At 34.3% G+C, this 17,385-nt stretch overlaps 1 protein-coding gene across 3 annotated transcripts in view; it reads right to left on the bottom strand.

Moving 5' to 3' along the window:
- GPBP1 (GC-rich promoter binding protein 1) overlaps nucleotides 1–17,385 on the bottom strand; it is a 96,240-nt gene that overhangs the window by 24,074 nt on the left and 54,781 nt on the right. For 2 of the 3 annotated variants that reach the window (XM_031965271.1, XM_031965265.1), the window contains 2 exons: nucleotides 3,333–3,456; nucleotides 2,824–3,047 (listed from right to left, as the gene is read on the bottom strand). In XM_031965271.1, the coding sequence (XP_031821131.1) occupies nucleotides 2,824–3,047; nucleotides 3,333–3,456 (348 nt within the window). Of the gene's footprint in view, nucleotides 1–2,686; nucleotides 3,048–3,332; nucleotides 3,457–17,385 lie in introns of those variants that run through there. The other variant, XM_031965281.1, reaches the window with a different exon arrangement.

Raw genomic sequence — 17,385 nt, 5'->3', positions numbered from 1 at the left:
TTAAAATATGCTTTGTTGATTTTAATTAGGGGATTAAGATGCTTGAGATGGCAAGGATGGGAGTTGAAACACAACTGCTTGATGACAGGACAAAAAACAACATCAGCTACGGGCCAGCTCTCCAAACCTACAATGAAAACAGCACAAAATCAAAGATTTTCCATCACAAAGAATGACTATTATGTGGATAAAGGGGGAAGGAAAACGAAAATGAAAACAACAACAAAACAACAACAAAAAAAACAAAACAAAACAACAACACTCTTGTACTGGGTTTTTCATTTAATTTACAGAAATTATTATAAACTCACCAATGAAGCATTGGTTATAGGTTGTCATATGCTAGTTACCTCATATTTTAATATATTGGGATTTTGGTTCTGTGTAAATCCTGATGGAACTTTGGGACAAGCATTCCATAATTTCAACTATTCTCAGCCAAACCTGAATAATTGCAAAACAAACGAGGCCCGTTTTCTCTTGAAAAGTTTGGAGTTTAGGGTTTATTGATCTTACACAACAATGACCTATGTAGTTATGTCCTACAGACTATTTTAGTTTCCTAAAAAAACTAAAATAATTTGAAATCTATGATCTTCAAATAATAGCTCATATTAATTTTTGGCAGGAGCTTTGGCAAAAAGCTAAATCTACAAACTCAGCATTATAAAGAAATATAAAATACTAACTTGATTAAATATTAACCGGAATTTCAGTAAAGAGATCAAGACTTTTAGCTAATGAATGATTTTTTTTGCACCAATTTTTATTTTGATATATATTTTTGGATTTCCCCTATCAACTTTCAATAAGGCTAACCTGGAAGCATGCAAAATAGCAAGGAAAAGCTAGCCTGGTACTAAAAATAACTGAAAATTGATGTTACCCAGATAAGAATAATCAAAAAATAACTGAAAAATTTATTGTAACTGATACCAAAAATAAAGACTAATTTAACAATTATTTTCAATAATATTTAAATAAATTTTAAGTATAGAAGTCAACTTTCATCTCATATTAAATTAAAAATAATATCTAAAAAACTATGAAGTTTGAAATGAGTAAGAACTCAAATGTACTCCACAATTTTAAAATATTTAAAAAAAAAAAAACTTGCAAGTGGCAAAAATGTATTTTTTGAACCAATAAGATTGTAACAATCTTTCTCCTAAAAATGCAATTTTAATTCATCCTATTTCATGTTTGCAGTTTAGAAAAATTAGTAAATACTGGAAAATGGGGACCATGCATTGTTTTATATTACCAATGTTGTATTACAAACAAAGACATTTAATCATTACTTTAATAATGTAACTCTTATTTGTAGTTACACTTTGTAAGAATACATAAATATAAGATGAATGTCCTATTTATCTCCAATTATGTGAAATTCTGTTTCTTCCAATTAATGAAAATTATATTGATAACCTGAAGCCACTGAAACTGCCACTGCAGCACAGCATATCAAACAAATAGGACAAAAGTAGACAGAAGTCCAAATCTTCCCACTATGTCGGGGGAGAAACAAAAGGACAATTAGAAGTATGTGAATGGGTAGATGAGCATAAAACTAACTCAGGCTATCAGTAGAGGCTCAAATACAAAGATATCAACTACTGTTAGTGGTTACTATGAAGATTAGGGGTCTTCCTACCACCTTAGAGCCAGTTTAGTTACTTCACAATGGTTTTGAAACAACTGGAAAATACTACCTCAAATATGAACTCTAGAAATTGCAAGAAACTCCATGATGACAGAATAGTTCTGACTTAACCTGGCTCTCAGTATGGTAAGATACTTAAGAGAATCTTGTTACAACGTTCCTAGATGTGATCTTTCTAGATTAGAAATGTGAAGCAGTCTACTTTTGTAAAGTCAATGAGCTAAGAAGAATATTACCCTTTCTAAATAAAAGTTTTATTGTATTTTAAAATGCAAATACTATTCCTGATTAACAGGTTAGCCCTGTTGTAGGGGATTATTTTAATAAAAAAAATTTCTATAATTTTCCTTTTAAAATAAATCCTCTACCAAGTTAACCTGATGAGTGGTCAAAAATAAAGAGTTCTGGTCTTCTCTTTCCCTTCTCTTGGAATCTATTAGGGATGCTAGAGACCATTCTCTTATTTGATGAACAACAATGAGTTCATTTATTTAGAGTAATAAAAGAGAGTATTCCTAAAACAAAGCTACATATTGTTTTTTTCGAATAAATACATAAGTTTGTTGCAGTTAGAAAAAAATTCCTGATCAACAAAAATTTAAATAAAATCAATCTAAAAGTGGTTCCTCAAATACTGCAAAAGAATAATGCCCAATTGCCAAGTCACAAGATGCAAATAAATTATGAAACAATATGAATGAATAAAGAAGTTGAGATTTCTTTTTTTAAAGCATAAACATTCATCTCCCTTTCCCCCCCATCCTTTTCACTATATCCTTTTGTTCTTTCGGCATAAATTATGCAGACTGTATGCAATATGATTTTATTAATACTAGCAACTCCCTAATAGTTGCAAAACATTACAGTGAAATGAATTTAACTTATTAGACCAATAGTCAAAAGCTAAGGTGTGCATAGCTTAAAAATAAATAAATAAATAAATAGCGCCCGGTAAATAAAAATTTTTTTAAGATAAAATTTTAAAAAGTCATAATAAGCGGTCAAATGACTAATACCTCTTACCTATGTATGGAAAGGGTGATCCCTGTATAAGATGAGCTGTACTGGTGAAATCTCATGAAGTAGCTTGCATAATGGATAAAATGGCACTTGAAGAAACAATGAAATCTCGTTTTGTATTATAATTACAAGAAACTTACAAAATCCTCAGCCTCAAATTGTTTGCGTTCTTCCTTGTCTTCTTTTTTCCCAGTTTCATTGTCAGGGACATTGTTTTCATGCAGTCCTTGGCTTTTTCCAGAGTGGAAAGCACTGCTTCGAGAACGGCAACTTCCACCATGGTATCCCCCTCGATGATTTATGTTTTCAGTACCATTTCTTCCATGTGCACGCCATCCATTTTTTTCTTTCCTTCCAAAGTTTCCTACATTGGCAAAAACAAAATAAATGCTGTAAGGATGACTTTGCTCAAAGACAAAGCAAAAAACTGTATATGAAATTTTTTTTTTTTTGGCTGAGGCAATTGGAGTTAAGTGACTTGCCCAGAGTCACACAGCTAGGAAGTATTAAGTTTCTGAGGCAAGATTTGAACTCAGGTCGTCCTGACTTCTGGGCTACTTCTCTGTCCACTGCACCATCTAGCTGCCCCTAAAAAAAGGAATTAAAAAAAAAAAATCACCAACTTTTTAAATATAGGAAGAGTCTTTACCTCCATTAGGACGTCCAATACCAGAATCAAAGCCATCTGAAGAGTTGTGTCGTCTACGATTTACATCATAACGATTCTCTGCCCACTGGAAGTTTTCAGAATGTTTTTCAAAATTCAGTGATGACTGAAAGAACATAAGATTGTAAGCATAAATACAAGCAGCACTCTACTTTTATCCCATATAATTTTATAAGGCTTTTGAAAGAATGACCACTCTTCTAGGATTTTACCCTTTTAAAGTATTTTTGAGAATACAAAGGAATGTTTTATTACTTACTATATTCCAAGAATTTTAAAAATTAGTATTAAATTATGGCTGCTGTTGAACACTATTTATTGTTTTCTATCAATTTTTTAAATCAAAATGTTAAATTACTTTCCTATTGCCCTTAATGAGGGAATTTAGAGTGGGTTCTTAAAACTTGTCCATTGTCCATAAAACTAGTCAAGCTGTTAAATTATAATGGATGAAAAGAGTAATACTGCCACTTAGAAAATAATGGACAATTTCATGTACTTTTCTTTTAAACTTTATTTTCAAAGTTCCTTTACTTAATAAGAAATACAATTCCTAGAATTTCTTTGTTTGGGTTTTTTTTTCTTTTTAATTAATACAAACTGGTAATGTTCTACATACCTCTTTAGTCATTACTATAAACTTAAAGTTTCTCTTAGATGCCAGAGTACCCAGAACAGCAAAAACCATAAAATTTTTTCCAATAGTCTCCACCATAACCACACTCAAAAAACTTTTAATTTCTAAAGTACTGGCAAATATGCACACAGCCTTAACTATAGTGTGGGGGGAGAGGGGCAACCACATTCAGATCACAAATTTAGAGGATTGTCGTCTAGTCCAACCTTCTGATTTTTACTAGTAACTGAGACAAAGGACAGGTTTATCTGGCCTATCCAAAATCATGCTGCAATAAGCTGCAGAGAAATGGTACAAATTCACATTCTCAACTCCAAACTCTTTTTACAATACTGTTGGTTGGGCTGTTGAAAGCCAGCACAAAGTTTTCCTTACATTATACCTAAATTTGCCTCTGATGCTTCTACCCATTGCTGTCTTCTCTGATCAAAGAAAACATATTTAATCCCTCTTCCCTGAAAACATCCCTACAAATACTTGAAGACACTTTTTTTTTTAGCTATAACTTTTATATATTTTATTTATGTAGCATTTTTATTTTTTTTTAATTTATAGCTTTTTATTTACAAATATATGCATAGGTAATTTTTCAGCATTGACAGTTGCAAATCTTTTTCCAAATTTTTCCCTCCTTCCCCCCCACCCCCTTCCCCCAGATGGCAGGTTGACCAATACATGTTAAATATGTTAAAGGATAAGTTAAATACAATATATGTATACATGTCCAAACAGCTATTTTGCTGTATAAAAAGAGTCGGACTTTGAAGTAGTGTACAATTAGCCTGTGAAGGAAATCAAAAATGCAGGCAGACAAAAATAGAGGGATTGGGAATTCTACATAGTGGTTCATAGTCATCTCCCAGAGTTCTTTCCCTGGATGTAGCTGATTCAGTTCATTACTGCTTTACTGGAACTGATTTGATTCATCGCATTGTTGAAGTGGGCCAGGTCCATCAGAATTGATCATCATATAGTATTGTTGAAGACAGACTATTTAAAAAAGGATTTTCATTCACAAAAACTATAATTTTAATAATTAAGAGAAATACATATCCTTTTCCTACAAGTGAATTTGCTATATAATTATTTTATCTAATCTCAATTGAGTTTTCCCGAGGCAATTCTTTTAGTCTGTCCTTAATGACACTACTATGCTTTACTTTTAAATTTATTTTAATTTATTTATTTTAAATTTATTCTACATCCTTATTAGCATGATCTCCAATCCTTCCAGGCTCTCCCTGACAAAATCATGTGCTTTGGCCTTCCCTTTTCTAGTGATAATTCTATTCGAACAAGTCCGATGTTTCATCTCTTTGTACTATCTACAGTTAAATCCTGCCAAACTCAACTCTGGGTGGATCCCACTGTCATTCCTATACAGACATAGCTAAGTATAAACTCAAGTCTAGCAACTGAATCAACTACACATTTTATCTATTCTCCTTACCAAAGGCCCTCCACAGCCCATGGTAATCCTATATTTAACCTCACCATATTCCCAATAGCTTCCCTTTTCAAAACTCTTCTCTAAAGTTTCATATTCTACTAATGCCATCTTCCTTTCACCTCTTTTTCTTACTTCACAAATTAAAACACATCTACATAATTCCTTCTTTGTTCTTTTGAGAAAAAGGCAGCCCTTGTTTTCATCAATATCAAAACCCCCAGTGCTTTCAATATTTTTCTTTCCTTTCATTTCCCTCTCTCATTATGGCCCGGATTCAAAAAAACTTTACTTGAGCCTCCCCATCCGTTTCATTTTATAATCAAAGCCTAAAAAAGACCAATTGCACCAGTTGCCTTCATTTCCTAATAACTCTCTTTCTCAATTCCTTGTAATATGGCTTTCTGATCCAAAGACGTTTTGTAATTTTTTATTTTGGCAACCATCTCCTTCTCCCAATGATTCTATTCAGGGGTCTTCTATGAAACCAGTTTGTCTCGGTTTTCTCCTATTCCTTTGAACTCTTTTCCTCAATTTCCTTTGCTGGATCTTCATCCATCTCCCATCTATTAAGTCTAGATAATCTCCAAACTTTTCCCCAAGTCTTCTTGTTTTCTCTCTATATATATTTATATATAGACACCATCTTGTCAATTTCATCAGCTTCTCTGAATTTTTATTATACTTTCATTTCTTTCCAAATCTCCAGTCCTCACAGGCCTGTAAATATCTTTACAGGGATTTTTCATGACCATCTCTAAGTCAACATATACAATCAACTCATTATCTTTCAACTTTCAATACTGCTATCAGGATGATCTGATCTCTGTGTGATCCTGAGACAAATCACTTAATTTGCCTGCCTCCATTTCCTCAAAATATAAAATGTGGGTAAACATCACCTATCTGGCAGAGATGTTATATGGAATAAATGAAGTAACATTTGTAAATGCTTACAAAGTACCACAAAAGTAATAGGCTTATTTATGTATATGCTTATACTCTTCCCTTTCCCCTTCTCTTATTATATTACAAGACACCTTTCCAAAGATAATGACGAATGCTGGAGGGGATGTAGGAAAACTGGAACACTAATATTTTGTTGGTAGAGTTATGAACTGATCCAACCATTCTGGAGAGCAATTTAGAACTATGCCCAAAGGGCTATCAAACTGTGCACACCCTTTGATCCAGCAGTGTTTCTGTTCAATGAGATCATAAAGGAGGGAAAGGGATCCACATGTGCAAAATGTTTGTGGCAGCCCTTTGTGTAGTGGCAAGAAACTGGAAACTGAGTGGATCCCTATCAGTTGGAGAATGGCTGAATAAGTTATGGTATTGTGAAATATTATTGTTCTATAAGAAATGATCAGCAGGATGATTTCAGAGAGGCCTGGAGAGACTTACATGAACTGATGCCAAGTGAAATGAGCTGAAGCAGGAGATTATTGTTATGTTATGGCAACAACAAGATTATATGAGGATCAACTCTGATGGATGTGGCTCTTTCCAACAATGGGGTGATTTCAGGCTAATTTCAATGGTCTTATGGTGAAAAGAGTCATCTATACCCAGAGAAAGGGCTATGGGAACTAAATGTGGATCACACAACATAGCATTTTCACTCTTTTTGTTGTTGTTTGCTTACATCTTGTTTTCTTTCTCATTTTTTTTTCCTTTTCGATATGATTTTTCTTGTACAGCAAGATAATTGTATAAATATGTAAGCATATATTAGATTATTTGCCATCGAGGGGAAGGGGTGGGAGAAGGGAAAGGGGAAGAAAATTTGGAACACAAGGTTTTGCAAAGGTCAATATTAGAAAATTATCTGCGTATGTTTTAAAAATAAAAAAAGCTTAAAAAAAAAAAACCTTTCCAGATTTTCACCTTCTCCCAAAGATACCCCTCTTTCCTTTTGAAATTACTGTAATTTATATATGAAGATATGTAGTAAGTTACTCTCCAGGTCCCAAGAAGAATGTAAATTTATAGAAGAAACAGAATTAAGTTTGTCTTTACATCCCTAGCATTTTACTTTGCAGAAGTAGCTGCACTAAATGTTTGAACTGACCAAAAGAATATTCTAATTCAAATGTTTTAAGTCTAAGAAACTGTGATTAAAATACTCTTAAAGGATAACAAGAGCATATATTTAGAATAAGAAGGGACCATAATCCAAACTTTTCATTTTAAAGATGAAGAAACTAAAATGATCTGAAGGAAGTTTAAGGGACTTGCCTGGTCACACAGCTACTTTAAATATGCATTTAAAGTAAGGACTTACTGATCATATGAGTCTAGCACCCTACCCTGTAACAGCATGTTGCTTTCTCCAATCTTCCTAAATTAGACCAAAGTTTCAATGACTTCTTGGACTTTTGTCCTTTTAATTATCTAAAATAAACTTGTAGGAAGTAGGAAAGAAACTGAAGTCTTAAATCTCACATAGGAAGAAAGCTAATTTGTACAAGCTAAATTTTTAAATTTGTCTTCTTTACAAAGGTATGGGGAAAACAAACAAACCAAAAAAAAAAAAAAAAAAAAAAAAAAAAAAAAACCAGACCAGAGATTAGATGTTGGAGAAAGCTGAGTAGGCTGATCTTACCCTCCCCCTAAAAAAAGTAACCAGGATGTCAAGACCAGGAACCAGGGAGTCACATTGCAATGAAGACCAACAATAATTATAAACCATAAATCTTAAGATTTGTATGATAAAACATTCCTGCTTGTTATTTCTACCAGTAAAACACCTTGAATGTTTCCTCATCCATCCACAAAAGGCTAAAAGTTATGACAGTTCAACCTATAAGTGGACCTGGAAAAAGAAAGGTAAAAAATAAGAATGTGTAGTATGGCTAATAGTCAATCCCACAATTTAGGGAAGAGAAAAAAAGCAAAATGCTACCCAGGATTTAAAATTAATAGGAAGCTCTCACAGATGTCACCAGGGAGTCAATCAAATTCACCATAGCCAATAAAATCAGTGAATATCAACAAAGATTAATAATTTTAAAGAGTAACTGTCTAAAATATCCAGTTCATTGCATAAATATAGCCTAAAGTAAAATTATCACAATTAAAGCAGTGTTTGCATTAAATATCTACAGCAGCAACTTTTGGCTGCCAGCCATGTTTATACAAATAGAAAAGCAAAGCTGTGGGGAGTGTTACAAGCTACTAAGCTAGTGACAATTACCAAATAATAGATAGGTCAATAAAGAGCTTCATTTATCTCTTTACTTGGAAATCTTGGAAACCGAAATATAGTAATTGAGGAATACAGAAAACTGAAGGACATACACACTTTAACAGCCAATTCCTTTGATCAGTAGCATGGCAGTTTTTACTGAGTCAATCTGGGAGAATATCAATGGTGATTTCATTCTTGGGTTGTTTTTTGGGGGGAGATAGGGAAAATTTGGTTGTTGGCTTTTTTTCAGGGGGAGACGGACAAATGCAGAAAGACTGAGAGGAAAGGAATTATTCCTAAATGAGGGACAGCTTCATTCTAAGTCAATTCCATGTACTTTATTTCTTGGCAGACAAGTTATTTGAAAAACCAAATTTTGTCTTCCCAAAATTCTGCTCAGCCTCCCAGTTCATCCAAAGATCTCCCAATCATTTCCCTTACAAAGAAGTGAATTTCTTATGTTTAAAAAAGGAGATAAGAGTAAAATCCAAGTAGATGAAACACAAGGATATATGGCATGGAATAATAAGTTGCTAGCATTACAAAGATTAAGATAATCTATTTCCTCAAAAAATTTATAAACAGTAACAACCACATTGATATTATCTTTTTCTCCTTTGCCTACTACCAAAAATCCCATAGAGATCAAACATTACCTATTATGTTTCCAAAATTTCTAAATCTATTCTTCTTTGTTAACCACTTCAAGAACCCTAGTCCCTGCCTTAATACAACTCCCTATAACGTTGCACTATAATTCTAATCAATCTCTACCTAACTTTTTCTCCCCCCCTACTTATAAGGTATTCATGGACACTGACAACATTCTAATTTTTATTATGCACAGTTCTAGCAGTCTCACCCCATTGTTCAAAAAAACCCCTTCATTGGTTCCCTGTTTCCAAAGAAGCAAGTTAAAACCCCTTTAAGAGCTTGGCATTAAGGACCCTGAACAATCTAACATCTTGTGGGGTTCCAATATTAATTTAAACTATTTTCCACTTAAACTATGCTCCAATCTCAACATTTTGTTTTCTCTTACCTATCCAGCACTATATCCCCACACTATACTTTTGCCTATGTCTATGTCATCTCTATCAAAAATCTTTCTTATTTTAAGGTTTAGCTATGACAAGAGCTATTTTCTCATTGCTGAAGATGGCCGGGTCCATCAGAATTGATCATCATATAGTATTGTTGTTGAAGTATATAATGATCTCCTGGCCCTGCTCGTTTCACTCAGATTCAATTCATGTAAGTCTCTCCAAGCCTTTCTGAAATCATCCTGCTGGTCATTTCTTACCAAACAATAATATTCCATAATATTCATATACCACAATTTATTCAGCCATTCTCCAATTGATGGGCATCTACTCTACTCAGGTTCCAGTTTCTGGCCACTACAAAGAGGACCACAAACATTCGTGCACATAAAGATCCCTTTCCCTTCTTTATGATCTCTTTGGGATATAAGCCCAGTAGTAACATTGCTGGATCAAAAGGTATGCACAGTTTGATAATTTTTTGAACATAATTCCAAATTGTTCTCCAGAATGGTTGGATGTATTCACAATTCCATCAACAATGTATTAGTGTCCTTGTTTTCTCACATCCCCTCCAACATTCCCCGTTATCTTTCCCTGTCATTCTAGCCAGTCTGACAGGTGTGTAGTGGTATCTCAGAGTTGTCTTAATTTGCATTTCTTTGATTAATAAGGACTTGGAGCATTGACAAGAACTACTTTTCACAAAATAGCCATCATCTTCATTGAAGATGGAGTGATCTCCCTTATCCCATAAAGGAAGAAAATAGGCTTCCAGTTAAAGTCAGAGGACCTGGATTCAAAACCTAAATCTGCCATTAAACCCAAAGTGAATCATTTAACTTCTACTGGCCTCAATTATCTCAATTGCAAAATGAAGATGGTACCATTAGATAACCTCTAAGACACCTTCTGATCTACATCTATGATCTATCATGAGAAAATTTTATCTCCCTCCCTAAATCTCTCTCATCTATCAATCTACCTCTATCATCTCTTCACCCTCTTTATTCCACTTATCACTATCTTAGATAAAATCCTCATCACTTCCTTATTACATTTCTCGTTTGTCTACAAGTAACTTCCCCTCTCCCAATTTTTATATACACCTCATAAATTGATCTTCTTGATATAGAGATCATCTTTCTATGGAAACATTTTAACTGGTTCATCATTCTGAGATAAGCAATGAATAAAATATAAGTCCTAATTAGAAGCTAAAAGACAGGTGGGAAAATGGGGAGAAAGGGTTAATTGAAAAAAAGGGCAAAATTAAAATTAATTATAAATTTTATAGTAAGTGTAATATAATTGAAATTTTTAAAATTCAATTTAGATAAAAATGAAATACATTTCATCAGAATGTACTCTAGAGTTGAAAGACACCTCAAACTATTTAAATCCAATCTGGCCTCATGTGTTTCAAAATAACATGTAAAGTGTTACTTTCAGCCTTTGTTTGGAAGACCTGAGAAAAAATTTTATAACCTCCCTAAACAATTCATGATAGTTCTAAAAAGCTTTTAAATTTTAGAAATTGATGCTTTCATCACATTTCTAGATGATGGTCATATAATTACCAACTACAGGGGAACTAAAAAGAGTATTTGTCATCTACTATGTGGCAGCCACTTTACTGTGCTTTACAAATATCTCATTTGATCTCACAAAACTCTGTGAAGGTAGGTGCTATCATAACCCCCATTTTACATGAGGAAACTGAGTAGATTGAGATTTAAATAATTTGCTCAATCAAGCTAATTAATAAATGTTTTAAACCTGATTTGAAATCAGGTCTTGTTGCCTCTTAAGAAATTTCATTCATTTCTTGCCTATCTTATAACAGTAAAGGGCTACAATTGAGGGCACACAACATGAATGTGGAGTGGACTCAGTTAACACTGAGTATACCAGTTGAAAAAGTCAACAATCCATGAAACCAAGTCACCAATATAGTTGAAATGTAAGTAGTCAGCTGGGTGGAAAAGAAAGACAAGAGAGCAGGATGAACTTGCTACAGTCACTAGCTATGAGACCCTGAGGGCAAGCCATTTAACCTCTCAAGTTCTCAGTTTCTTCATCTATAAAATAAAGGAACTGGACTTGTGCCCCTGAGGTGTCTTCCATCTTTAAATTTATTACAGGACAAAGCCAGGTACTTTTCACTATGGAAGATGCCAGTATATGGCAGAAATGAACAAAGAGATGGGTAGTGTATTGTAATCACTTGGTATAATTCCTTGGTCAGTTAACTTTGATCACATCTTATGACCACCTAGAGATTCATTGCATTTTGTCTGTAGTAACCAAGTTCAGAACCTAGTAGAACAGTTACTAATTCAAGAAGGAAGCATGTTTAGCAAGACTTTAGAGCATTATTTTTTGTTAGATGTGTCCAAATTTTTGGTTCAGAAAATACAGCTATACTTCTGCTAATGAGTTCTGTCACATCATTCTCAGCATGGCAACTCTATCTTCTGAAGCAATTCCCTCCTTTGCCAAAATGAATAGTGAACAAATAAAAACTTGGCAAAACCATCTCTGACAATCTACAGTAAAAGTAAATACTTTGGATTAAATCAGATAGACCTTTTCTATCTTAAGAGTTGTTCCCATTCTCTTTTTATACTTTCTCCTTTTCCCTTCCTTTCTTACCATATCTCATTCTTTCCTTATCAAACTCAGTGTGCTAAATATTTTTCAAATTATCTTCCATTTGGGGAAGATTCTAGGAAGATGGAGTAGATCAGTAAATTTCAAGTTCTCCCAATTTCCCCCACAAATAGAACAAATCTGCACCTCATGGAGAAGGTGCCCTCGTGAAAAATCAAGACGACAGGACAGAACAGGGCACTCTCGGTGTGGCTGGAGCCTCAGTGAGAACCAAAGAAATTTTCACCTCCCAGACTGTAAGTAGACTCAGAGTCTAAGTCCAGGAAGATCTGAATAAACCAGCTGATTAGGAACACCAGGCCCAGCAGTGCAGCAGAGAGACAGCCCTAGGTGAAAAGGAACCAGCATTTGGTGAGTTCAGAGACAACAGGGCAGGGATGCTGCAGGCACATGCAGCATAGTGGAGCTCTTGGTTTGGGGTTCTGGGTCAGAGGAGAGAGCTGTAAGAAGGTCTGAGAAGCCAGAAACATCTCCCTCCCAACCCAGCATCAGAGGTACTTATACTTATATCTTATTTTATAAATAAATAATAAATTTTAAAAAAATAAAAAAGATGGGCAGTCAAAGAATAACAAACTCCACCACAGAAACTTATGATGAGAACAAGGAAGATCAGAGTTCATCTTCAGAGGATGACACATAAGTAAAAAAGTTTCTCCACCCAAGAGTAACGTGAAATGGCTCCTTGCCCAAAGAGAATTTATCAAAGAACTCATAAAATAATTTAAAAATCAAATGAGGGACAGTGAGGAAAAACTAATAAATAAAAAAAGATCATCCAAGAAAAACAAGATTAAAAAAAAATTATCCAACTAGAAAAAGACGTACAGCATTTCAAAAACAAAAATAACTCTTTGAAAATTAGAATTGGGCAAGGGGAAGTCAGTGAAGCTATGAGAGACCAAGAAATAGCAAAACAGATTACAAAGAATTTAAAAAATAGAACAGAATGTGAAACTTCTTTTAAGAAAAATGACGTCTGGAGAGTAGATCAAGAAAAGAAAACATAAGAATTGGACTGCCTGAAAGTTGGGACCAAAAAAAGAACCTTGAGACAATAATGCAAGAAATAATCCAAGAAAATTGTCCTGGAGTGATAGAATAAGAGGGGAAAGTAGAAATAGAAAAAAATCCACACGGATCACCATCTCAAGGAGATCCTCTGTGGAAAACACATAGGAATATTATTGCAAAATTTCAAAACCCCCAGATCAAAGAGAAAATTTTGCAAGAAACAAGAAAAAAAAACAATTCAAATATGCTGGAACTATAATTAGAATTGTACAGGACTTAACAGCAGCCACAATAAAAGACCCCCAGGTCCTGAAATCATATCTACCAAAAATCAAAAGAACTAGGCCTGTAGCCAAAAGTATCATATCCCGCAAAATTATCTATAATATTAAGCGTGGAAAAAATGGACATTCTATGAACTTTCAGATTTCCAGGACTTTCTATACCAAACCCAAACTTTATAGAAAAATGAACATATAAGAGCCAATATCAAGGGCAATTTAAAAGAACTCAATACGGATGGGATAAATTCTCCAAAATGGGAATTTTATAGCATTTGTTTAAGATTGTTATCAACAATACTACAGCTCAAAAGAAAAATTGGGGCAGAGTGATGGCAAAAATAGTAATGATGTCAAACAAATGAGATGCAGAGAAAGAAAAGACACAGAGGCATTAGAGGGGGAAGGAGGACTCGTATTTCTGAAAATCTACTCACATCAGGAATGGGTTAAATAGACAATACTACATACATACTACTAAGGGTACAGCACACTCCAAAATCTATAAAGAAACAAAGGGGGAATTGGTAAATGGGGAAGCAAAAAGTAAGGGAAGAAGGTTGGGGAGGTAAAGTAACAGGAAGGCAAGTTAGAAGCAGAGTCAGCATTGTTAAGAAAGGGGTGTGGGTGTGTGTGTGTCCACATTTTGCTACTAAGCCTCATCAAGGGTTCCCCCCCACCCTCCATGGCAATTGGGGTTAAGTAACTTGCCCAGGGTCACACAGCTAGTTAAGTATTAAGTGTCTAAGATCAAATTTGAACTCAAGTCATCCTGACTTCAGGATAGGCCACAAACTGTAGGCCTCAAGTTACCTCTTGTATATAAAAAGGTGATTTAAAAAAACAAAATGCTATGGTGTCAATGAACTTTAAATATATGACTCCCTCCTACTACCCACTTCCTTCAAGATCTCCCCTTCTACCAATCATACTCAATTTCTCTATACTTAAGAAACATGCTTAGGTCTCTTCTACATCCTTCCCTTTCTTTATTATTTGCCCCACATTCCAGGGGGGAACCCCAATATTTTTCTTTGATCTTGGTACTGGTGTTTTATATAATCTTTCTTCCCTTTCAAAACTAAATTTTTACATTTCCACACTTAATCCAATGATCATTCCCCACTTTGCTGTCTGATGCACTAACAATTACTTTTAAATCATCAATAGTGTACTTTTAAACCCAATATTTTTCTCTTAAGCCTTACCACCTTCCATAATTCTTCTACAAGCAGGTTGTCCTACTAAACTACCCTGTCTTTTCCCTGTAACTTTTCTAACTTTATTCTTTCCTAGTTCTTTCCCCTTTATTTCTGAACTCTTTCTAAGGCCCCTTCTTCTCCAACTTCAAAAGGCTGTTTTTAGTTTTTTCAATTATCTTTTTATTAGGGCTTCTTAAGCATTTTTTTCTCTGTTGTAGACTTCTTCCTGGTGAAAACAACGGCCCCCTTATTAGAAGGGGTGTGTGTAGTAGAGATAAAGTGAAGAACTTCAGCAGCTGAACTTCTAAGAACATTTAACTTCCTCTTCTGTATTTTTAGTTTCTCTAGGTCTCTGTGACCTGCGTGGGTATGTTGAGTGGTAGCCAACATGTACTTAGATTTTAGACATATGTATTTAACCTCAAATGATGACATTTATTGCTGTTCAAGTTACCAAAATCTGGACAATTAGTTGCCTGATGTATGGTTCCTCCCAGAACTAGGGAATCTGCTGTTTTTGGCACGAATAACATCCAATTAAGGGGTGGAGGGATGAGGGGGTACCTATCTCTTAATGTTCTCCAACTCATGATGTAATCCTTTGTCACTAAAACCTATAAAAACTGTATACCTTATCCCCTTCTTTAGCCATTCTACCGTGGGCTTTCTCTCTCTCCCTCCTCACGGTGGAATTGCTCATTTTCATGAGAATTTATTAAATAAACAACTTTTCTGCTTTTTACTTTGAGAGGTCTCTAAGTAGTCATTTTTGGATATCCCTCACAAAAAAACATCATTTCTAACTACTCATCACACCCCATTTCTAACTACTTCATCATTCCCCATGCCCTCATTCTATACTATCCCTGGCCTGAATCCTCAAATAATCAACAAATTTAAGGCTTAATACAGGAGTTATCTTTGACTTCTTTTTCTCTCTCATCCCCTACTTTCCCATCAGATCATCCCATTTTTATTTCAAGGATATTTGCTTATGCTCCTTTTCTGTTAATAGTCACCAACTTAGTTAAAAGTTCTTATTAACCTCTTATCTAGACTGCCCTACAATGGGAGGTAGAGGTGGAGGGTAGTCAAACCAGCCTCACCATCTCCAATCTAGCCTACATATTGTAGCCAAAATAATCTTCGTAATCATATCTCATGCTAAATTTCACTTTCTAAAAAACACTTCAATCATTTACTACTCTAGCTAAAATTTGAATTCATGATTCTGTCAAAGATTTCTTCAAATAAATTGTGGGATACAGCCCCCCATGACATACAAATTAAATCAGAAAGCCTTCACTGACAAAGTTCATTAACTAGTAAGAGAGATAATTCAAGTAACTTTAATGTCCAATATTAGATATGTGTAAATCTGAGAGGTATCTACTAAATATTGTAAAATAGGTAAGCATAACAGAAAATTTTGCAACATGGTATAATAAATTTGTGAAGAGCTCAGCTACAATTCTACTCTCCACTTCCTTTCTGGGGCTAAAATACAAACATCAGACAATCAAATATTTTCAAAGAAACTGTTACATGGTCAGGAATCAGGAAAAGAACTCAATTAGTTTTCACAAAATAGGTATAGGAGCCCCTACCAAAATATATTAATCACTATATTATACAAACAACTCTTAATTATAAAAATATTTTATGTGAAGGGGAAAGGAATAAAAGGGGGGAGAAGGAAGAAGAGATTTTTTTTTAAAGTACAAAGGAAGAAAAAGAGATGTGAAGGAAATAGTTTTGCTAAGTTACTACTTCAGAATTCTGAAATGGCGGTTATTGTCATTCTTTTAGTCTTTTGACAGAAGATTGCACCAAAGTAAAAAAACAGAAGGCTATACTAGAAGTCAAGAATATCTGAGTTCAAATGATGAACCTCATAATTTCCAGGCTGTGTAACCCCCGTACAAATCACCTATAAATCCTCTAAACCTCAGTCTTCTTCATTTATAAAGTGGGGTTAAATAATATTACCTGTAGTATATAACTTGTGAAAACTGTAGAGAAGAGGAGTCAGCAAAACATTAGCTCAAGTTTCTATTCTAACTTAAAAAAAGCATTTAACCTCTGAGCATCCCAGAAACTAAAGTAGGTAGGGCAGTTGCTGATTTGCATTGATAGAAGGCATTTCCTCATTCAGGAAACATATTTGTTGGTTTTACTGCCTCTTCAATACATTCTCCAAACACCTGCCAAAGTGCTCTCCCTAAGGCTTAAGTCAGACCCTATACCCCCTGATATCCACTCCCCCCCTCAATTAAAATTGGAGATTTCTTACTGCCTACAAATCAAATATCTAGTCTTTTGTTTTACATGTAAATCTCTTCACAATCTGGCTCCTTTTTACCTTGCCAGTTTCCTCAGACTGGCCTATTTCCTATGCCAGGTAGCCTCCCCAATTCCTTTAAGAATAGTTTCTCTGCAACTCTAACAGAATTTCTCTTCTTTTTTCAAAATTCAACTCAAATGTTACTTTCTGCAGACTACTCCCAGTTCTCTCAGCAATAAAAGTTACTATTTATTGTGTATC

Source organism: Sarcophilus harrisii, chromosome 1 (assembly GCF_902635505.1).
Source record: "Sarcophilus harrisii chromosome 1, mSarHar1.11, whole genome shotgun sequence".
In the NCBI taxonomy this organism is placed as follows: Eukaryota; Metazoa; Chordata; class Mammalia; order Dasyuromorphia; family Dasyuridae; genus Sarcophilus; species Sarcophilus harrisii.
This window is presented reverse-complemented; position numbering and strand designations above follow the sequence as displayed.